Below are 23,428 nucleotides of genomic sequence, written 5' to 3' on the forward strand. Positions count from 1 at the left end.
GATGTGAAAACTGAGGCTCGAAGAGCCTGTGTGGCTAAAGTCACATTCTGGTGGGTCTGAGCTAGGGAGGGCACATTCTCAAGGGCTGCATACCTTTCAACACACTTTAAAGGAAGTGCATTGACACAATAGTTGTTTACACCATAGTGGAAAGGTGTTAGAGGAATCTGTGAGAGTAAGACTGAGACCCGCAGAGACGGTAGACAGGGGTGTAAGAGGCGGTCAGAGGCTGTGCAGCAGGGCGGGGTCAGGGGTGAAGCGCAGAGAGGGCTGCCGAGGGGGCACGATCCCTCACTGCAGCTCTGTGAACGCGTCGCTCTGTTGCCTCAGCTCGAATGCAGTGGCATCATTGTAGCTCATTGTGACCTCTTACTCCTGGGCTCGAGGGATCCTCCTGCCTCAGCCTCCCAAGTAGCTGCGGCTACAGGCGCGCGCCACCACGCCTGGCTGCGAGTCCACTGCTGGAACAGAGCAGATCCGCTGGAGGCCTGCTGTCTCCCCCTGTCTCCTTAGCCAGCTGTGCACCTGATGGTGGCCTGAGGAGGTGATGTGAAGCAGGACCTTGGGGTGAGGGAGGTCAGATAGAGCAGGGCCTGGTTGGGACTGAGGCAGTAAAGTGGCCCCTTGCCCTTTATTGACCGAGGCTGGACCGTAAACCTGCCGGGGCAGCACCGCCTGGCACTCTGGGCGTCCAGGCTGGGGGCTGTGGGACAGTGCGCCTCTGGCCATGGCCTGGCCAGTGTGTTGGCCTCTTCCTCCTCGCCGAAGCCCCATGGCGCTGCTGAGGGGCAGGTGCCTGCTCTGCTCCACTGGGGCTCGAGCCCGAGGGCTCCCCGGGCTGAAGGGGAGACCGTGGCTATATGGTGGGCAGGGAACCCGTTAGGCCCCCTCTGCCTGGGATGGATAAGACCACTGTCACAGCCTCCTGTTTTCTGTGCCCGTGCCTTGAGTTTAGCCCTCTCCCATTAACATAGCAGCGCCAGTTCACAGACAGAGTTCTCAAAGACACACAGGTTGTCATTTCGGAAATAGCACAGAGCTTAAGCAGGTGGAACCTAGGACAAACCTAGCCAGTTTGGGGGCTGGGGGTCGTGAGAGGGGTGGTGGGGGAGAGACCCGTCGCGGGGATGTTTGGGGAGCTAGTCTTTTTCCTTCTTGCCATTGATCGAGCACTTACTAAATGGCAAATCCTTTATAAATACGTCCGAGTTAATCCTCTTGACTTTTATGAAGATGTTATTACTGTCCCATTTTACTGCTAAGGGAGCTAACGTTTAGGGAGGTTAATCTGAGGGTCACACAGCTGGTAAATAGCGGAGCTGAGAACTGAACCCTCATCTGGTACCTCCTGAAGTGCGTGCTCTTAATCCCTTAGTTACCGCCACCGTTTCCTACTTTTGCCTGAACTTTGTGGTGGGTGCTGCTTGTTGGGGACACTTTCCAATTTGAGAGGAGCTCGGGGACCCCTTAGGGCAGGAGCCGGTGGGGCCAGGGATTGGGAGTTTCAGAGAGCTCAGTTCCAGGGCTTTGTGCCGGAGACCTGAGCAAACACAGGTGTGTTTTTATCTCCCGGCTGAGCCTGGCTTCCCCAGGAAAGGCTTTCAGCAGCCCTTTTCCTCTTTCAAAAGCAGCGTCTTTTTATGAAAGCATCCTCTTCCTCCTTCCTGTCCCCCACGCCACCCTCCACCACGGGGCGGTGCACGTGAGATTGCGCAGCCCCCAGCTGAGCAGCTGCCACCACAGCCCTTTGTTTCAGGCCACCTTGGACCTGGAACTGTCCCTTTGACTTGCGGGGGTCCAAGGCAGTGGAAAAGCTGAGGCTGAAGGTCGAGTGTGGGCCTGGAAGGAGCTCTGTGGGAATACAGGCTGGCGATAAAGGAAGAAAGACCCTCCCTCCCGCAGCATGAAAGTACAATGTGAAGACGCTGGGGAAACGCACACGTAGGAACGGACAGCAGCTGGGAGAGAATATGCAAAACCGAAATAAATTGTATTTATTTTATTTAAAAATTCTTTAATACTTTTTATACTAAACAAAGTTAAAATGAAAACATTTTAACTCTGGGCTATACAGGTGGACATTGAACTCCTACCTTCAGGACCTCCCATTCTGGGGGTATGGAGTTGACAAGTGACCAGGCAAGGACCATGCAGCGGGGTAGGGTGATCGTGGAGGGAATGCAGGGTGCTGTGGGCTCTGTGCCCAACCCAGGCATGGCAGGTGACTGTCAGGAAGGCCCTCTGGAGGATGAGATGTCATTGCCCCGTCTTGAAGGATGAGTGAGAGTTAGCCCAGTGAGACACAGGACGTTTGGGCTGAGGAATAATCGGTGTATTCCCCATGCCTGTCTGTGTGCCAGTCTTCCCTAAGCTTGGGGTTGCACACACACGCCCTACTCTCTTTGTCATGGGAGTGGATTGGCCTTGAGAGTGAAGTTGTGTTTGCAGGCGGAGAGAGGTATCCTGTGTTTGTAAGTTACTAGTGAGACAGGAGTTAAAGTTGAAGCCCAAGGTTGAGGGATGTCTTAATGCTGTTCCTTCCCCCACCTCCCACCTGCGTGGAGTGTTAACGCCCATCTCTCTGTCCCCTTCCTGCTTACGGGGTCTTCAACTTTTGCTTGTAAAATCTAAGCAGCTGTTTCCCCCCTGATAATCACTGGTGTGGTAATTCCTCCCTCCCCCTGCCCACCCATTGCCACTTTACTTTGGAGTGCCTCAGGACAGGAGGGAAGGGGTGGTGAGGTCATGAGTCTGGTGACCTTCCCTAACAGTACACTGCTTACCCTGGAACTTTGCGGGTCAGGTGGGAAGAGAACTGAATGGCCCCGCTGTTGGGTGAGCGCCATGTAATTGACAGTGCCATCGGTGCAGAGAAATCTGGAGTTGCCAGTGAAAGGTCTGGATCTAAAGCAAGAGGGATCTTCTCTCTGGTTGCCATAGATGGTGACAGCTGGACAGAGACCAGGTTTGAGATGGACATGTAAACTGAAGTGCATGCTTTTGTTTGTTTGTTGAGTCACCCTGTTCCTGTTTTAGCCACCAGGTGGTGCTATTGGCACAGGACAGCTTGGTTGCCCTCCCGCCTGATCATGATCTGCTTAAAAGAGAAGTAGCTACAAAGTTGATGGTCTTTGCATTTAACCTCCTTACATTCCCTTTCTAAAATTCTTCTTCATGCTTTTGCACATTAAGGTGCCCTCACCCCCACTCCAAATACACATCGGGGGACTTATCATTGTCTCCTTATTGTGACACTATGCCTCTGAACTCTGTCCCCAGCAACACACATTAATTCTTTCTCTTTGCTGGCTGCCAAGTGAGAAAGGATTTAATAAACTAATTTACCCTAAGGTGTCAATGGGGCTTAATATGTTACCTCTGCGTTCCTTTGCCTTAAAACTGTGAAGATTGAAACTAGGTCTTATAACCTAAGAGAGAAATTGCTAAGAATGGAATTGTGGCACTTCTAAATGTGGGTGGAGCTGACGTCTTTGCAAGAGGGTGGGAAAGTGGTGTTAAGGGAGGTGCTGCTTCGTCTATGCCACTGTGCCCAGCCCTGCTGTGGACTCTGTGTAGCCCCTCACCTGCTACCCAGTGGGGAGCTCGGCGCCTGGTTGATGAGGGGAATGAGACTATGTGGGACCACTCTGCTGAGAGGTTCCGTGGCCTCTGCTGAGTGGGTGCCCACCTTCCCTGGCCCCTTTAAATGGTTTGTCCAATGAGGGGGACAATGCCAGCCCCCTTGTCCCTTATACAGAACAACTGGAAAGATGGTATGAGGCAGTGGGTGGGTCCTGGGCACCCGTGTAGACCCCCGTTGAGGGCCTCAGAGACTGTGTGGCTTGTGGGGGAGCCTGACCACTCGCCCTTCTTCCCTTTGCCCAGACATTCACGGCGTGGTGCAACTCCCACCTCCGGAAGGCGGGGACGCAGATCGAGAACATTGAGGAGGACTTCCGGGACGGCCTGAAGCTCATGCTGCTGCTGGAGGTCATCTCAGGTGAGGTAGGCCCAGCCCAGGATGAGGTGCTGCTCACTGGCTTCTGCCCTGACACCTCTGATCTGCTCTGCCTGTGGGCACAGCCGGCCTTGGGTCTCTTGAGACAACCAGGGATGGCATGTGTGAATTCGGACTAGCAGACTGGGCCTCAGCTCTCGTTCTGCTGCCCACCATCCTGCTGTCTTTGCCTTTCTGCCTCAACATCCTCATTTGCAAAAAGAGGAGTTTTGAAGAATGGTCTCTGAGGTTCCTTCTCCTCCAAAATGCCAGGATTCAGTGGCCAGGAATGAAACCATGGGTGACTGTCTCTAAACCTTGGCTCCACAACTGCCTAGTTACCTATATCCAGATGACCCCAGGCCATTACCCAGCCCCTAGTTTGTCCTGATATCTGGAGGGACAGCTCCACTTGAATGCACATCTCAGCTTGCCTTTGCCCTTTAAGGGTGGTGGTCCCTGCGAGGCTAGCCTTGCTGCATGTACCAGGCCATCTTAGCTACTCACTTCACTTTACCTTCACCAGGTGCCATTGAGTCCTAGGCCTAATCTCAGCCCAGAACTCCCCACCTTGAACCCCCTCTCAAACACTGAACCTCCTTGGGCATTTCCACCCAGATGTCCCACAGGGTCCTTTTAGCATGTCCAGACTTGTGCTTGTCACTCCTGCCTCAATAAATCTCTTTTTCCTGCCACAGACTAATTTTGCACCTAACTGGGGGTCATAGACAGCTCTTCTTTGCTTTTCCTTCTGGCTTGCCCCTCATGTTCTGTTCACCTGTTTCCTTCTCCCCAGTCCTCCTCTTAACCCCCGATGTTCACCTAGATGATATCACAAAGGCCCTGGGCCCCTCAGCTTCTCCCTGCAGTCCCTCCACGCTGTAGCCAGAGGGATCGCCCCGCTGTCCAAATATGGCCATGCTGTTCCCTGCTCATAGCCCTTCGGTGCCTCCTGGGGCTTGGAGCCTGCAGTCCACATTCCTTAGCTTCGCCTGCAGGATCCTTCGTGAGCTGGCACCTGCTTTGTTTTCAACTAACTATTCCCAAAAAGGTATCAGGCCTCACACCCTCTGCCACACGGGGAGACGTGCAGCTCTCCCCAGATGACACGTGCTCTCTGTTCCCTGTGCCTTTGCACAAGCGCTCCCTCTTTTTTTTTTTTTTTTTAATAGTTTTTTACATTATGCTTCCCTTTCCGATAAAACCTGTGTGTGTGCTGTTTATGCTTTGGTGTATGTGGTACTTTTGCGTAACACGAAATTTAGCATTTTAGCCATTTTTAAGCATCCAGTTCAGTGACACCGAGCGTGTTCGCACTGTTGTGCAGCCCTCACCACCCTCGGTCTCCAGAACTCTTTTCATTTTCCCGAATTGAAACTCCGTAGCCCTTAAAACGTGAACTCCCCACTCGTCTCTCTCCCCAGCCCCTGGCAGCCACCATTCTGCTTTGTCTCTACGAGTTTGACAACTCTAAGTACCTAATATGAGTAGGACCTTGCAGTATTTGTCCTTTGTGGCTGGCTTGTTTCACTTAGCATAGTGTCTTCCAGGTTCATCCATGCCGTAGCGTGTGTCACAATCGCTCCTTGTAAAGGCTGCATCAGACCCACTGCAGGTGTCAGCACACTTCATCTGTTCATCTGCTGATGGACGTTCGGATTGCTTCCTCCTTTTGGCTATTGTGATTGATACTGCTATGGACATGGGTGTACAAATAAATATTTTTCGAATCCCTGCTTTTAATTCTTTGGGGCACATACCCAGAAGTGGAATTGCTGGATCATACACGGTAATTCTCTGTTTAAGTTTTTTGAGGCACCGCCACACTGTTTTCCTCTAGCTGCCTTTTAGAGTGTCCTTTCCTACCTCCTCCAACATTCCCCAGTGGAAAACAAACAAACCTGGCATCACTCTTTTTCGTTCTTCAAAACTCAGCTTGGGGGTTTCCTCCAAGAAGGCTTCCCTGACACCCCCACATCTGAGCTTATTATTGCCCCACCCATGACACCCCATTAATTCCTCCCTGATCACTTCTGGCTCTCTTGTTGTCTTCCCCACCCCTCACTGAGCTCCTTGGGGCAGGAACTGTCTTGTCTCTGTGTCCCAAGTGCCTGGAGCTGTCCTGGCCTGTAGGTGGTGCTGCAGAAACCTTGGAGTGACTGAATGCCCAGCCCCAGGCTTGTCCTCAGACCCTCCGTGTGTTCCTGCCGGATGGGTCTGACCCAGGCCCGGGGAGCCCGTGCACGTCTGCGAAGCCTACGTGTCTCTTCCCAGGGCTGGGGAGACCTGCTCAGTGAAATGCTGCCTCTCCTCCTGAGCGTCTTTGGAGATGGGCAGGGTGCCAGGGATTGAGGAGATGGAAGGGGAATGCTGCCTACAGAGGTTCTCGAAGAGGGGTCCCTGGACCACTCATGCCAGAATCAGCAGGACCACTTGTCCAAATGCAGATTCCCAGACAGACCTTACCCCAGACCTCCTAAGTCAGGAACTTGTTGGGGGGCGGGGGGCTGGACATCTATAGGTTAGCAAGTTCCACGGGTGATTCTGTGCTGGCTGAAGTGTGAGAGCTGCTGGCCTGGGCAGCTTTTCCCGTCCTCCTGTGTGTAACCTCGCCTCCTCCACTGTTGTCGTGGAGCAGCGGGTGCAGCCAGCCGCACAGCTGGCGGTGCTGGGGAGCCCAGGCTTAGCGGGCCCCAAGGGCTGGGGCAGGAGCACGTCTAGGGAGGGACGTGGTGCTGCCGCCATCAGTCCTGTGGGGCAGGGGCCCTGTGCCATCTTCCCTGGGCAGGAAATGGTGGGTACCTTGCCGGGCAGTAGCCATGGCCTCAGGAGAGCCACGAGTGGAAAGTCTTGATTTAATTAAAAAAGCAGCTGTGCTTCCCTGGGAGCTGACAAGCAAATCCTGTCTGTGGCAGGAAGTCTGCTGTCTTCCAGAAGCCGGCAGGCTGCCTGGAGAGTAGGACTCCCACAGGGGGGGCCTGGCTCAGTGTCACAGCCGCCGGCCCCTCAACCCCTCTCAGGCAGGCCACTGATGTGCTGGGAGGCGGCTGGGCCCGTGATTGTGGCAGGCACAAGGGTCCCGAGTTTCAGGCTCTAGGATGGTGGTTGTCAGCCTTGAAGACCCCTTGGAGACTCTGAAAGCTATATACCCCTTCCTTAGGTACGGCCACACGTGTTGTACTTAAAAATTTTCAAATAATTTTAGGAGGTCCCTGGATGCTGTCTGTTCTGGGGTAAAAGTGCTCTTAGTGGGGTATTTGGAGAACCAGCTCCTCTTGTTTCCCCAAAGCCTCTGGCCCTGAAACCTGAGCTGGAGGTGGAGGCAGTGGGGGCTGAGCGGGGGTGGAGGGCTGACCCAGAGCCCAGCCGTGGGTGCTCGCAGGAGGCAGTGTAACAGGACAACAGCTGTGGCTCTCAAATGGGGCAGTGCTGCGGTGGACAACTCCATTTAAACACCAGGGAACGTTTTCACAGTACTCTAGGGTGACTGGCACCCCATTCCCAGGGCAGAACAGTCTAGACTAGGAGTTCAGGGCCTTCGCATGTGCTGTTCCCTCTGCCTTGATCACAGTTCCCTGCAGTATTTGCCTGGCTGCAAAGACTCAGGCCTTCCCCGACCACTCCTCCATTCCTCCTTCCTCCTCCTCATCCTCCTCCCGTTTTGAAGAGCATTGAATCTTCTTGGTATTTTGTTCATTGTATATATTTATTTGTGTATTTCTCTGTTTAAGGTCTGTCTCTCCTACTGGATTATAATTACATAAAGGCAAGAAACTATTTTATTCACCCCCATATTCCTAGTACCCAGCCAAATCCCTGGCATGCAGTAGGGGTGTAATAAAGAAATGTTGAGTGGATGCCAGCAGGTTTAGATCTGAGGAGTGAAAGAAAAAAGAGGCAGGGTAGACTGTCCCTCTCATGCCCAGCCAACGTAGCGTTCTGCAGCACCTGAGAGGTGCGTGTACACACATGCAGACACACACACATCCACATACATGCACACGTGTACACACATGCACACACATCCAGACACATGCACACACGTGTACACACATGCACACACATATCCAGACACATGCACACACGTGTACGCACATGCACACCCCCCCACCTAAGCTGTGCCTTGGGTGAGGTGTCGCGAGAGCAGCCCTGGCCTCTGGATCGTAGCATCTCACCTTCACTTTCTTCCCTCCTGACCCACTCAGGCGAACGCTTGGCCAAGCCAGAGAGGGGCAAGATGAGGGTGCACAAGATCTCCAACGTCAACAAGGCCCTGGATTTCATAGCCAGCAAAGGGGTCAAACTGGTGTCCATCGGAGCCGAAGGTGAGTAAGGCCTGCCCTCGACTGCCCCAGGAGCCTGCTTTTCTTTGCCCTCCAGTTCCCTTGGCCTTTTCTAGGCCGACTGCTGGGCCCACACATCACTTGGGGGCACTTGGCTGGCAGTGGGTCCCCCAGAGCCCCCATCTAGTTGGACTACGGATTCTTCGTGTAACAGCAGCACTTTCCTTCCAGTCTCAGCCCTGCCCCAAACTGAGGACTCACACCCTCTTCCTGTGCCCACCCCCCCAGCCAAGTCCTCGCAGCGTGGAGGCCCGTGTGTGGAATGCCGCGCTCTGCTGCCAGAAGCGGAGCGTCCTGCGGGCTGGGGCGGGTGTGCAGACACTGGTGGGGAGGAGGGTGGAGGCTGCCCCGAGGCCCCCTTGCACTGGGGGGACTGATGTCCAGGAGCCTCTAGGCATTTTCAGTGCATTTCCCTGCAGTGTAACTTCTTGGCTCTTTTCCTTCACTTAGAAAAACCTTTTAAAATGCCATGTAAGCCATCATCAGTGTGTTGTTAATGATTAAAAGAAGGTAGCACAATTTCTTGGGTGCTCTGTGGCATCTCTGAGGGATTTGGGGGTGGGTTGAGGAAGTTAGGATACTCTACCCAGGCCCCTTCAGTGTTGGGCACCTGCCGTGTGATGGGAGACCTGAAGAGGAACAGGACACAGTCTCGTGCGTTCATTCAGGACACACCACGGCTGTGCGTAGGGAGCACTGGCTGTGGCAGGCACCGCCCAGAAGCCCCTCACAAGGGTGACCTCACTTAATCCTCAAACAACCCTATAAGGTAGCTCTAATTGTTGTCCCCATTTTACCATGAGAAAACAGAGGCTTAAAGAGATTACATTACTTGCTCAAGTTTCTATCCTCAGTAAGTGGCAAAGCCAGAATTCAAGCCCAGGTCTTCGCGACACAGGAGAAATGCCCCCAGAGAGTGGCCGTTCCTTGGAGAGGGTGGGGGTCTTGCTCCTGGTAAGCCCAGAGGAGCAGATCTCTTCTCTGGTGGTGCCTAGAGTCCCTGTTCTTCTAGAAATTGAAGGATTTTATGTGGATGCATCAAACTGAGACACTCGAGCACAGGCTCTGCAAACTGCAGTGCACGGGGTCAAATCTGCCTGTCACGGGCTTTTGTAAATATTGGAACACAGCCACGTCCATTTGTTTATGTATCATCTGTGGCTTTCGTGCTAGAATGGCAGAGCTGAGTAGTTGTGATAGAGATCATATGGTTTGCAAAGCCTGAAATATTTCCTGTCGGGCCTTTGCAGAAAAAGTTTGCTAACCCCACCCTTATGGGGAACTCAGGCCAGTGCCTGAGGTGGTCGCAGGCAGTGGCTTGTGGATCCCAGCATCCTCCCAGCTGTGAGCTCCTCAAGGGCAGAAACCATGCACTTCTGCGTCCTGTGGCCCCAGCTCCTAGCAGCGTGATGCACACAGTAGGTGCTCAGTAAATGTTTGAAAGGACTTGCCCATAGCAGGGTACTCTGCTTTGTGATTGGGAACATGTTCTCTGCCTTTTATTAAGAAAAGATAAGTTTGTTTTATTAGGGAAGACTAAAGACTTGGCAGGAAAAGTTTGAACAAAGCAGGCCTGGGAGGCCAAAGAAGATGCCTCTCAGGTGGTCTGGCGCGAGCTCAGACGCCCACCGGGGCAGGCAAGTTTGGAGAATGCGTGACGTTGGCCAGGGGTGAGCAATGGGGATGGGCGGGGCCTGTGGTGACCTGGAGAGAGCATGTCCCAATCAGGGCAGGCGCCATGCAAACGTAGTTAAGTTGTTGCTGTGTTGGGAGTACAGCATGGCCAGGTCTTCTAATTTTTCAAAAGAAGCCAGAAATCCAGATTTTTAAAAAGGAAAATTTAGGTACTAACAGGAAAGTTTGACATCTCTACTGCAGGGACAAGTAGGAGAGAATAGCACTTTCTGAGTACCAGCCCTGTGCCTGGCTGGACCGGATGTTTCACGGGGGTCATCTCCCCCTGCGCCCACGACAGGCTTGGAGGGTGTTATCAGCCACGGTTCACAACTAAGGAAACTGAGGCTCAGAAGAGTTGCTGGAGTGAGGGGTGTAGTCATGTGAGCCCAGACCCTGAGCCTGGCCGCTTCTATGTGGCGGCGCCAGGGTGTGACCCAGGCGTCTGGGCTCCAGAGCTGAGATCAGCCCTGTTCCCGTGCCTCCCCCGGTGGGGGCCCAGCGCACAGCTTCACGTCTGATTTTCCTGAGCCACGGAGCGGCAGGTGGAGTCGGCCGTGCTTGCCCCAGTGGAGGGACGAGGAGCAGCGTGGGCTGCTCTTGCTGCCCCTGCTGTGCTGGGAGGTCGCTTCACCCGCCGGCCACGGTCTTCCACTGCTTTTAACACAGGCGCTGGAAACCCAAGGCTTTTAAAAGGGCTGCTTTAAGATGAGGTGTTCTTTACCCTCTCAGCACCCTGGGGAGCCAGTGTTCTTAGCTGAGGCTTCCTGGCTTGAAATCACCTATCCCCATTTGCAGCTAGGGTGGCCACTCTGCTGAGCCAAGAAACTAAACAAGGCACCAAATGGGTTTGGGTTTTTTTCTTTTTTTAATGAAATTAGGTTTACTGCTGTAGGGTATAAAATAAAAGGCAGTGGTGTGGATCACCTGGAATGATCACCTGGAATGGAGATGGGGGAGGGCCATTGCTGGGGGTCCTGATGGAAAAACATCCCGGGCTGCTGAGGGCTGTGCTGCGGGGACCAGGCCCCCTCCCCGGCTTTGAAGGTTCATCATGTGGTGCAAGGACTAGACTCTCTAGTCAACCCTGAAGGGCAGAGCCAGGCCTTGGAGGGAGCCCCTTTGGCAGGCCGATTCTGGATAATGTACAGAGCCTTAGGGAGCCTTAGGGGGTAGAACCAGGGCTCTGGTAGGTGGTGAGTTCCCTGTCCCTGAAGGTGTTCAAGTGGAGGCTGGAGGCAAGGAACTTCTGTACATCAGGGAGGGGTTAGCAAAGAGCCTTACGATTTCTCCTTTGATGCCCAGATATCATGGAATTGAGACCTGGCCTGGGCAAAGGGATGGGATTTAGCCCGGGGAGAGGTGCCACGAGCCTGGGTGGTCTCAGTGGTTTAGCATCGGTCCCCAGCGTGGAGGGGCGGTGGGTGCTGTAGCAAAGCGTTGGTCTGGAAGGTGTGGCCCTGGGGGTTCTAACGCCTGTCACGTGGAATTTCTGCAGCACCATTTATTCTACGGGGCTGAGTAGCGTGCAGGTGGCTGTGTCCCTGGAGCGAGGGGAAGGGAGAAACAGGTTCCGTAGACCAGGAACGCAGACACTCGGCGCCGCCGCTTTCCACACCCGTGGCAGACGTCGTCGATCCACCGTCACGGCTTGTTCCGCAGAGCCTGGCTGTGGCCTTGGAACTCTGTTTGGGCCGCACATTGCAGACAGACCCTGGTGTAAAGCTGCCAGGAAGATGGGCGTGCCTGCTGCAGACATCGAGAGGCCTGGGGGAAAGGACCCCCATCCTGGGGAAGGGGAACAGAGAGCCCTCTGGGAGGGTCACCTGTGGTGTGGTGGGGGGACAGGAGTCAGGCAGGACTGGGGTTGGGTGGTGCGTGGGCTGTCAATTGAACACACCCGCTTTCTTTGCCTGTGCTTGGCACCTGTTTTCCTTGGCATGAATGAGAGTTCAGTGAGCAAAAGTTCCTGGGGGGGTTCTGGGGAAGCAGAGGAACAACTAGGCAAGACCCAAAGAGAACCCCCCACCCCCCTTAGTCCTGGGAGGGCTCCAGGAAGTCAGGTCTGCGGGCAGTGAGCTCAAGGCCAGTGGAGGCCGGGCCAGCCAGAGGCCAAGAGATTTGACCTTCACAGAGTGGGGCGGTGTGTGTGGGGGGGTGAGGGGTCCACCAGCACTGCGGGGGCCACTCCTAGGAGGGCTGGGCTTCAGGATTACCACTCAGAGCTTTTTCAAGGCTTGAAAATATTTCTCTTCCCCTTATACTTAAAACTATCCATAAAACTTTGTACCTGCTTTTTTCATTTTCTCTATTTTAAAGATTTTTTCCAACTCATTAAAAATTCATGAATGTAATCTTTAACGGCTGTGTTAATTGTCTATTGACTGAGCCCAGCTGTGCTCTGTTCCAGACCAGGGCCCTACCCTCGAAGAGACCGAGTGCCGTTGTGTTGTCAGGGGGCCCGACAGGCCTGTGCTACCTCTGCCCGTTCACCCTCTTGTGTTTAGTACCTGCTTCATGCATTCATTCAACAAATGCTGACAGAGGGCTTTCTCAGTGCCAGACACTATACTGGGCTCTAAGTAGTGATGCAAAATGGAAAATATTCTTACCTTCATAGAGTGTACATTCTAGAAGGGAGAAGAGAAAATACACATGCACGCATGTCCAGCCAGGGAGAACTAAAGCAGGGCATCACTTGAGTGGTCAAGGAAGGTGCTGGTGAGAAGGGATGTGTGAGTGGGGACTGGAGGGGGGCCAGGGACAAGCCACATGGACACCCAGGGGGAGCTGCAGGGAGGCCCAAGTGCCAGACCGACCACCAGGCCTCACTGGTCACTGGCTTTGACTCTGCGGGAAGTGGGAAGCCCTGGAGGTGTTGAGCAGAGGCCGATGGGGTCTGGGGACCTACTCTGTCAATCCATGTACTTTGTACGTGCACATGGTTTCCGATTTAGGGCCACCAGAAATAGCCTTGCAACAAGCACATTTAACACAGAAAGCCTTCTTACTTTGCATTTCAGGTCATTGGCTAGGGATAGATTCCTAAGGATAGAATTTTTTTTTTTTTTTAAGGATAGGGGTTGTGAGGAGGGGGGGGTTCAGTTTCCTTGTTTGTTTTTGTTGAGACAGAGTCTCACTCTGTCATCCAGGGTAGAGTGCAGTGGCATCATCGTAGCTCACTGCAACCTCCAACTCCTGGCTCTAAGTGATCCTTCTGCCTCAGCCTCCCGGGTAGCTGGGACTACAGGCGCACACTGACTGCAGTGCTGGGCTGGGTCTCCCCCCCCTTTCTTTTTAATAGAGACGGGGTCTCGCTCTTGCTCAGGCTCTTCTTGAACTCCTGAGCTCAAGCAATCCTCCCGCCTTGGCCTCCTAGAGTGCTAGGATTATAGGTTGGAGCCACCTCACCCAGCCTTAGAGGTAGAATTTTACTGTCAAAACATTGAATAATTTTATCATGTTTGCTCCCTGCTGCCAAATTATTTCCCAGCAGTTTATTAAAAAAAATTTTTAAACCAATTTATACTTCTAGCTTCAGTTTGATAGTATTGGTAGCATCAGGGGTGTGTGTGTGTGGTTTTTAACTTTGCTAATTTATAATAATAGCTGGGACAATGATGTCTTATTTTTTTGATTATAAGAGGGATCGAACATTCTCATGAATTGGTTATATTTATTTCATGTTTGTGATGTGTCTGTTCATGTGTTTTGCCTATTTATCTATTGAGAATTTAGACTTTTTGTCTTATCAATTTAGATGTGCTCTTTAAATGTTACAGATGTTAAGCCATTGGAAGTCATAAACGAAAGTGCATTTTAAAAATATCAACGCTTGGTGAGCTGATTCTTAATGGGTGGTTCTGCCTTGCCCCAGCATGCTCTGCAAAGTGCTGGCTGGCTGCGGTGCTTGTTAGCGAAAGGCGTCGTATGCCGCTGCAGCTCTCTGCTTCTCTCTAACCCAAGCCCTTGGATGTGGGAAGTGCCTCTCTGGTGTCCAGGCTCTGGGCCGGGGATTTAAACCTCCCTGTTCACAGGAAGAGTTGCATCCTATCCCATGTCCAGAGTGGACACTATTCGTCCTTTGCCCAGCACCCCAGGGCAGCCTCAGCAGGTTACCTGCCCTCTGGGGGCAGTTGTGGCCATGTGTCACTCCAGGCATTATTCTTTATTGACCGTAGAGTAGCATATAGCTTTGTCCTCACTTCTGAGGAAGGGGCTAAGATCTTACAGTGTAACTTCCTTAATGGAAATCTACTCTTGTTTATGGGGTTGGTGGGGTGCAAATCCTAGTGGATGTGGGCTGAGGGAATCAGGACTTCCTGAAAATGGCCCCTTGTGGTTCTGTTGGGTGTCCCCTAAAATTAGTGTTGCAGGTAGGAAAAATGAAGATGTTCTTTGGGTACCTTACTCTTACCTGAGGATGCCTTACCATGGGCCAGGTTACTATCTCCTGGTCTGGAAGCAGGTGAGGGTGGGGAGTCTACATTTGAGTGTCACTTGTTCAAGACCACAAATTGCTCCATGTCTTAGGCTCCTTAAAGATAGGGCTAATTTACGTTTGTATTCCCTGCCTCTAGGACTGGTACAGAGAAAAAGAAACAAAATCTACTTAATAGAATTTATAGCATTTAAAAGTCTAAAAAGTGCTGCTTAGACTGAATGTAATAGGTTTCTTAGTTGTGATCTTAAAGCTGTTGTTTGATTTTTAAAAAGAAATCTATTTTAATACCCAACCAATGGCATTATAAGGTTAAGTCCATGAATTGTTCAAGATGGCAGTTTACAAAACTTTAAGTCTGACTTTCTGAGGGTTGCGCTGACTTTCTGTGTGTGGGTGGCTATTTTGAGAGCTGTGATTGCCCAGAGATCCCCAGCTCAGGGAGTTGCCAGGACATTTGGGATGGCTTAGAAATCCTCCCCTTCCTCTCCCAACAGGCTGGTAAGCACAGCATGGGGTTTAAGACACCCCCCTTCCCTGTGGCCTTTCCTGATGTGCCCGCTGTCTACAAGTAGGACCGACTATACTTTCCTTATGTCCCAAATAGACTTCTTTCCTGGCACCTGTCACAGTTTATTGCACTAACTTTAAAAAACATCCTATTTCCCTCTAGAAGTGGAGCCCTGTAGTCTTTGATTCCTAGTGTGGTGCCTGGAGCGACGTGGGCACTGAGGGAATGGTAGTTCTGTCCATGCTGAGACCCATCCTAACGTGTCCTGCTGCTGTTTCTGTAGAAATCGTGGATGGGAATGTGAAAATGACCCTGGGCATGATCTGGACCATCATCCTTCGCTTTGCCATCCAGGACATCTCCGTGGAAGGTGGGTTTCTGCTTTGATCCACTCCTTCCCCAAGCGCGCACTTCTTCCCTGCCTTTGCCGTCTCATCTACCTCCCCAGGCTCAGCCTGGAGACCTCCCTCCCCGGGCCACCCCCCCCCCCCCGGGGCAGCGGATGTAGATGGACACAGGTCCATGGGCTTCCTACCCATTCCTGAACATCTGCCCCCTAGTCTGTGTAGAGAAGTGAGAACTATATGGGCTGCTGGTTCCCTTAGGTGTGCTGGCCCCAGCGAAACTCCCCACTTGGGGAAAGATGGAGCTGCCGTGGGGAAGTGTATTGGAAACCTCACCTAGTTCTTGAGTTGTTAATCCCAAAGGGTGGGGAAATAGCCTCCAGGAGGTGGTGCCCGAGTTGCCCCCACATTCTCCATTTTGCTCCCATAGCACCCTCTAGTGGCCACTTCGCAGATCTGCAAGGGCCACCATAGTCTGGGGCAGTGATGTAATCCAGCAGTTTTTGAGCTTTATGTCTGATATGCATGTATTTATTTTGTAATATTTGTATATTGCTATGCATATGATAAAACATATATACCAAGACATATTTTTAAAAGATGAGATGGAGACATTTTAAAATTCTCACTTCATTTTAATGACAGAGATTTTAAGCATTTTTATTCTAAGGAGTTTCTTAATGAAAACAATGAGGATTAAATTGCTTTGTTATTGAAATAGGGACTTGCATTTTGTGGTACAGCAATGTGTCTAAGTGCAGTTTATAGGTACTTGGTATTTAGGGCTGGAGTTGTTGAAAAAACCTCATAGTAGTCACTCAGGGTATGGTTCTTGTTAGTGAATATAAATCCATTTTCAGACAGACTTCGTGATGATTTTTTGCGTGGACTCCTTGTGTCTGATTAAATTGTCATTGTTTTAATCTTGTGATGTAACTGACAAAGAGCTTAAACTAAGTAGAAACATTAGCTTTGCCAATTTTTTAATTGTTTGCTTGTGCTTAAAATGTTTACAGTCTTTGTAGCAACCCTTGAACATCCTTTTAAAGTCCTTTTTGTGAGGTCATCTGTGACCCTATTTCACTGGGTACCACAACCTGCAATTCACAGATGTGAACACAGGGGGGCAGTGTGTGGGAGCTCCCTGGGCCCTCTCAAATGCCTGCCTTACCTTATGGAGAGGTGACTGCTTCACACACAGAGCAATGGAGGGCATCAGTGTCGATCTGTGCAGTAAACATAAGGAAACCTTGTTTTTTAGATGAAAACAAAATTTGGGTAGGAGTCCTAAAGCTTTCTTCTCACTCAACTGTGCGCACCCCATAGGCTGCATAGTCCGGTTTGGAGACTCCTGCATGTTTAGATTTCCCAGACCAATCAAACCTTCCTTTTCAGAGTGGCCACCCGACAGAGGTTGCCGACTTACTCATATCACTACCATTTCTTTGAGTAAAAGGGAGTGGGGGTGATAATTCTGAAAGTCTGAATGGCTATTATCTCAGAATTGAAATGTGTAACGTGGCTAGCTGAAAAGCTTCCTAGCTTGCTTTTCTGTTTCTCAGATGACTTCTCAGACTTTGTCAAGGGAATAGAGTTGATGGCCAGGGCCTCTTCCCTCCTTGGTAGCAGCAGGGTTAGAATCTGGGGGCCACAGTGGGCCTTCTGTGAGTTGGTGCCCCTTCCACTGCTGAGTCAGCCCCCTGAACTTTTTGCCCGTTCCCTTCCCCACAGAAACGTCAGCCAAGGAAGGGCTCCTCTTGTGGTGTCAGAGAAAGACAGCTCCTTATAAAAATGTCAACATCCAGAACTTCCATATAAGGTGAGTGGTGGGGGGCTGAGGGGCTCTTGCAGAACCTGGGCTGCCTCCCCTAGCAGCTCCCAGGTCCCCTGGGGGCCTAGAACAGAGCTGAGGCCCTTGGAGGAGGAAGTAGCTTTTTTTGGGAAGGGGTCATTGCCGTCCCTTTGAACCCCCTCCCCCACCCCATACTTTCTTGGAGGTGGCTACTGCCTGATAGACCTTTGGTTGATGCTCTTGCTACTGGGAACGCGCCCAAGGAGAAGGTCTGGGAAGTCCCAGCCCAGGGCTCTGAACAGCAGACTGGGCCCAGAGACCTTGGTGGTTGGGTAGGGCTGGATGTGGCAGGTTTCTCTCAACTTGCCAGCCCCCAACAGGAGTTTTGCCCCAGTGTCTGGGATTGTGGCAGGGAGAAATGTCCCTTCCCGTCCTGTCTTCTCCTGCTCCAAAGAGTTACATAGTCACCTCTCTGGAATAGAGGAGACCCCTGCCTGGTGCTTTGCCCTTGCCCGTGTGTGGCTGCCCATCTGTTCAGCCTCACTCACCCCCCCTCTCTCCCTGGGCAGCTGGAAGGACGGCCTCGGCTTCTGTGCCTTGATCCACCGCCACCGGCCCGAGCTGATCGACTACGGGAAGCTGCGGAAGGTAGGTGCGCTCACCTGGCCTCCTGCCACTGCCTGAGGGGGTTGGCCTCTTACACCAACCAGACAGAGCCCCATTTAGAAGGGAGCAGAAAAACACCTTCCCTGTTAGGGCTTCTTCTTTGCAATGTGTAGCATTTGTGTACTTGTGCACATGCACGGCCCGCTGCGAAAAATCCCACAACTGTGGCAGCAGTTTCCTTAGGATGATGGAATAATAAGTGCTGTTTCTCCCTTCTGTTTTTCTAGGTTTTGTAAGGTGGAGTTGTTACTTTCATAATTTAAAATACTGTGTACTCTAAGAGATGTTTTATCCCAGCCTTGGCAGGTTATCTCACCCGTGGTTTCCTTTCTTTCATTGCCAAAGTTTGGTTGGTGGGTTTCCTTTTGATACTGCTTGGTGCTTCCCAGGCTAACTCCTTGGGAGGAAGGGGGTTCCCAGCCCACTAACTTAGCTGCTTTGCAAGGAAAAACAATTCAGTTTGAGAACCCCCCCTGACTTCCAGAAAGCTGTATGGCCAAATGAAGCAGGGCCAAGGTGGGAAATCCAAGAGGTGTCAAATTTTTCTTTTGAAGGCATCATCACATACCTCCTTCCTGTTCAGATGATGTGCTGTGGTGACAGGTGTGCATGTATCTGTGTCCTTGCTTGGATATGCGGGGGTGGCAGTGGCCAGTTAATCCACAGCTGCTGCCCACCCCCATATGAAATGGGGCCTGTGCTGTCCCACGGTTCCAGAGTCCCCTCCCCTATTCCAAATGCTCCGGAAGCACCAGCCACTTGGGAGGTGAGAGTCCAGGGGACTTTTCTGATACCTGGTTAGTGCCCTCCCCACCCTCTGTTCCTCTCCATATATCAGTAGCATCAGTAAAATCCAGCCCAAATACTAGCGCAGACCTGGGCCCAGTGAACTGGGAGTACTTTCCGGAAAACACAGAACTTGTCAGAGCCAGCTGGTGCTTGGGCATAGAGGGGAGAAGGTGGAAGAGCTCTGATGGGGAAGCTCTTCCTCCTTGCACCAGCTGTGGGGTGGGCTTGGGGACCCAGTGGTCCCTGGACTCGAGAGAGACAGGCGAGTGTGTACCTGGGCCTAAGCACCGGCAGCCGCAGCCCTGGACAGAAATGACCATCCTTGCCTGGCAATGTTCTTTATCATCCTGGCTGCTGTCTGAGGCTTTCCCGAAAGGACCCCACCTTCTCTGTTTTGAGCAATTTCCTCCTGAAAACATCTCAGATGAATGTATTTGTCTCTTTGTTGCCCCGTAATTCTCACCATGGCAAACAGGGAAACTGAGTCCTGGGCAGACAAAACCAGCTTGCTTTAGGTTAGTCTGAGGAACCAAGAATGGAAGGGGAGAGGCCTGGCAAAGAACTCTCCCCACTCAGGTTTTGTTTTCCTGCATTTACAGTTTTTTCTTAAAAAATTGCTACTGGGAAGGTGCCCAAGGAGAAGGTCTGGGAAGTCCCAGCTCAGGGCTCTGGAATAGCAGACTGAGCCCAGAGACCTTGGCGGTGCGTAGGGTTGGATGTGACAGGTTTATCTCGACTTGCCAGCCCCCCACAAGGGTTTGTGGTAAAATATGCATAACACAAAATTTATCATCTTAACTATTTTTAAATACACAGCTCAGTGGTCAAGTACATGACATTGTTGTGCAACCGCCACCACCATGCGTCTGCAGAACTCTTTTTATCTTGCAAAACTGAAACTCGGTACCCGTGAAGCAATAACTCCCCATTCTTCCCTCCCCCCAGCTCCTGGCTACCCGCCTCCTACTTTCTGTCTCTATGACTACTCTAGGTATCTCGTAAGTGGAATCACATAGCCTCTGTCCTTTTGTGCCTGGATTATTTCACTTAGCATAATGTCCTCAAAGTTCACCCATGTTGCAGCTCGTGTCAGAATTTCCTTCCTTTTTAAGGCTGAAAACATTCCATTGTACGTGTAGCCATGTTTGTTTATCCATTCATCCATTGACAGACATGTGGGCTGCTTCCACCTTTTGGCTATAGTGAATAACGCTGCTATGAACAAGGGCATACAGATGACTCTTTGAGACCCCGCTTGTCATTCTTTTGGGTGCCTACCCAGCAGTGGACTCGCTGGAGCATATGGCACTTCTCTGTTTAACTCTGTGAGGCGCCACCATGCTGTTCTCCGCAGCAGCTGCACCGTTTGACATTCCCACCTACGTTTACATCGCATTCCAGCGCCGCGGGATTCAGTTTCTCGGCATCCTTGCCAATCCCCACTAAGTCCTCTTGGAAAGGTAGCAGAAGCCAGAATCGTCAAGAAGCTGTGGCTATTTAAAGGAGCCCCAAAATTTCATAGAACATGGGGACCAAAGAGGCTCCTACTTCAACTCTTGACGAGCCCATAGTTAAGTTGGACTAGGACAGCTCCTAGTCAACTCTTGAGTTACAAGTGGGGAAACTGAGGTCAGGTTCCTTACCCACGAGGCCCACTGGCTGGTGGCAGAGCTGAAACCAGAAGTCAAGGGTGATCGTGCCCAGGCCAGCGCCAGCTTGAGGCATGCATCTGCTCGCAGCTCTTTCCTACCCCAACTCGGGCTACGGTTCTTCCCCTCATTCACCTGGGACACTGAAGCGCGAGGGGGGAAGAGAATGTTTTAAACCCCCAGCTGGAGAGTCCTGGTGGGGAGACCTGCCCTCTACACCCAGAGCTGTCCCCTGAGGATTAAGCCCTGGGGGGGCGCTGGTAGAAAGTCCCCTCTGCCCCCCAGTTGTGGTGACTACCCAGTGGGGGGTAGCCAGTGACTTGTCAAGGTCTCACTTTATCTCACCTCCTCCTCTTCTCTCTCTAGGATGACCCACTCACAAATCTGAACACAGCCTTCGACGTGGCAGAGAAGTACCTGGACATCCCCAAGATGCTGGATGCTGAAGGTAAATGGTGCATTTCTTCTGTGCTCCCCTCCCTCCCCTGACCTGCCTCCCTGGGGCTAAGAGGGGCTGGGGCCCAGCAGGAAGGGAGAAGGCCTGGTCTTCCAGGGCCTCATTTGAGGGGGTCAACTGAAGGTCAGGTTCCCTGAGGTTTGGAGGGAGAGGTGACAGCTGGTACTGCCAGGGGCACTGAGGCTGTTCTTGCACAGATTGCCTGGGGGTGTTCTCATCTTTGTGGTGGAGTCGGGTGGTGGGCAGTGGAGCGGGGCGTTCCCCTGTTGTCCAGCTCCTGCCCACACTTTGCCGTGGGAAGTGGCACTCGCTGGCTGAGAGGTGCACCGTCCTGACCCTCAGAGCTCTGGGGTGGCCTGCGGACTGGGGGCGGGGTGTGGTGTTTCCACCTTCAAAGTCTTTGTGACCCGGGGAACTCGCCCTCTTCTGCTTTCTGAGGAGGGCGCTAGACAAGTGCGGCTGGGACCTTCCTGCTGGCGGTGGTCTCTAGTTCCCGCCCACTCGCTCAGCAGGTCCCAGCCAGGGAAAGGGGCTCCCATGTAGGGTGGAAAAGGAAGGCCCCAAGTCAGTGTTGACCTTTCTGTTTCTCACTGAGGCCTGTGTGTCCCAGCCCCTGCTGGCCAGGCTTCCTGGATGGGGACAGGTTCGGGGTTTGACGCATGAAAATCCTTACCAAAGGTTGGGCTGGGGCTGGAGACTCAGCTCTTCCTGGCCACTAAACTCGCCTTTGCACCTCTAGTCACGCAAGCCTCTCTGGCTGGGGAGCAGACACTTATAGGGGAAGAGAGGCATCTGCGGGGCGGAGGGGCCTGTGAAGCCAGGGCTGGCTGCCTCCAGGCTGGGGTCTCTCTAGGTCTTCTTGTCCCCCAACCCTGCCATTGCCCCCTGGGAGAAGCCCCACCCACCATGGCCCCTTTCCCTCTGGTTTGTCTCTGGCCCCACCTGCTCAGGCACCACTTTGAGCTGTGCCTGCCCAGTGCTGGGGGGCAGGGAGGGGCCACGGTGGGGTCCAGAACCGCACCCTGCCCCTCTGCCCCATCAGCGACGTTTCAAATTTCAAAATGTCATTAGGAACGTTTTCAAACCCAGACAAAAGCAGAGAGAATGGCACAATGAACTTTTGTGTATCCACCATCCAGGTGTAATGCCTGCTGAGATTTTGTCACAGTTACTTTATTTTCTTCTTTTCTGTGTTGAAACATCTTAAAACACAGCTCAAGTGTTATAAAATTTCACTGCTGCGTACCTCAGAGTACACACCTTAAAAATACAGATACTTTGTTATATAACCATGCAACAGCTTTCACATCTACCAAATGGACAGTTCTGTGGCACATCTACTGCCCAGTTCATAATTGGATTACCCAAGTGGTCTAAGAAATGTCTTTGAGAGTTGGGTTTGTTTTAATCAGGATCCAAACAAGGTCCACACATAGCATTTAGTGGTTATGTTTCTTACGTCTGGTCTAGTCCGTAGCACTGCTCACCTCCCTTCCACCCCTTTTACTCCTGCACTGACTTGCTGCAGAAACGGGGCCTGTTCTCCTGTAGCATGTCCCTTATTCTGGGTTTGTCTGTTTGCCCCTTTGGGCATCACTTTGCTCGTTCCCCTCTCTCTCCTGTTCCCCTAAGTGGAAGTCGATGCCAGAGGCTGGTTAGATTCAGGCTCAGCATTTTGGCGAGAAGACTTCATGGTGCTGTGGGCTTCCTTCCACATCACGTCAGGGGGTGTATCAGATGTTCGCTGAACCAGCTGGCTTTAACTCCAGATTTTTCTTGACAGACATCGTCGGAACCGCCCGACCGGATGAGAAAGCCATCATGACTTATGTGTCTAGCTTCTACCATGCCTTCTCTGGAGCCCAGAAGGTACCTGGGGCCCCCTGCCCCTGCCATGCCCAGCACACCTCATGCCGGATCCCAAACCATGTCCTCCTGCCCTCCTGCCCGCTCCCTGCCCCCCGCCTGTGACAGGTATCTGGATGGTCTGGTCTCTTGGGCAGACAGGTTGCCCTGGTTTGGAAGTGGCGTGTTGTTCTCGCTGGATCCTCCCCTGCACCTTGCTATTTCTCTCATCTTCCTCCACTGTTACCAAGAAAACTGGGCAGGAGCTCACCTTCCGGGATGCAGATGACTGGCTTAAGCAGGAAGGGCTGTGTGTGTGAGTTGCCCAGGTGGTTCTGGGGTGCTAGAAGGCAAGAGGGCGGCAGTACCGGGGAGGCGTCTCCTGTCTTCACTCACCTGTTTGACAAAGGCATCGTGAGGCCCTCACCTTCTCCTGCACAGGTGCCTGATTTAGGAGATCTGACCACAGCCCCTCCAGGCCCAAGCGCCTTCTCCTGTGTCCTGCCTGGGCCCCCATGTGGTCACGCTGCACTCTGTGTTCCCAGACAGAAGCACAACCCCTGGGAGGAAGTGAGAGGGGGTGGGCAGCGGGGAGCCCCTTCAAGTGTCCTGGCCCAGTTTTGCTCGGGGAGGCCTGAGGCTTAAGTCCAGTTGTGCAGGTTCTGCACTGCACGTGGGTACTGCGACTAAAGGGCCCTGTTCACGCTACAGACACTCAGGATGTGGACGTTTTCGTTGCCAGGCTTAGCAGATGCCCCTCCTCAGGCCCCCTTGTAGGCAGGAAGAAGCACAACATTGCCATGACCACAGAACCTTCACGGCTTTGGCCCTTGGGCCCCCTCTGCATGGCGTCCGAGTGACCTGTGTTGAAATGCATGACGGGAGCCCCTGCCCACTCTCTGCCCCACCTCCCCTGCTGC

At 52.4% G+C, this 23,428-nt stretch overlaps 1 protein-coding gene across 3 annotated transcripts in view; it reads left to right on the plus strand.

The window, feature by feature from the left end:
• Positions 1-23,428, plus strand: part of ACTN1 (actinin alpha 1) — a 93,292-nt gene that overhangs the window by 47,389 nt on the left and 22,475 nt on the right. For all 3 annotated transcript variants that reach the window (XM_012781151.3, XM_012781152.3, XM_012781153.3), the window contains exons 2-8: positions 3,886-4,000; positions 8,203-8,322; positions 15,250-15,336; positions 17,042-17,129; positions 17,672-17,750; positions 20,573-20,654; positions 22,447-22,532. In XM_012781151.3, coding sequence (XP_012636605.1) covers positions 3,886-4,000; positions 8,203-8,322; positions 15,250-15,336; positions 17,042-17,129; positions 17,672-17,750; positions 20,573-20,654; positions 22,447-22,532 — 657 coding nt within the window. The remainder of the gene's footprint in view (positions 1-3,885; positions 4,001-8,202; positions 8,323-15,249; positions 15,337-17,041; positions 17,130-17,671; positions 17,751-20,572; positions 20,655-22,446; positions 22,533-23,428) is intronic.

The sequence above is a fragment of the Microcebus murinus genome, chromosome 6 (genome assembly GCF_040939455.1).
Source record: "Microcebus murinus isolate Inina chromosome 6, M.murinus_Inina_mat1.0, whole genome shotgun sequence".
NCBI classification, from domain to species: Eukaryota; Metazoa; Chordata; class Mammalia; order Primates; family Cheirogaleidae; genus Microcebus; species Microcebus murinus.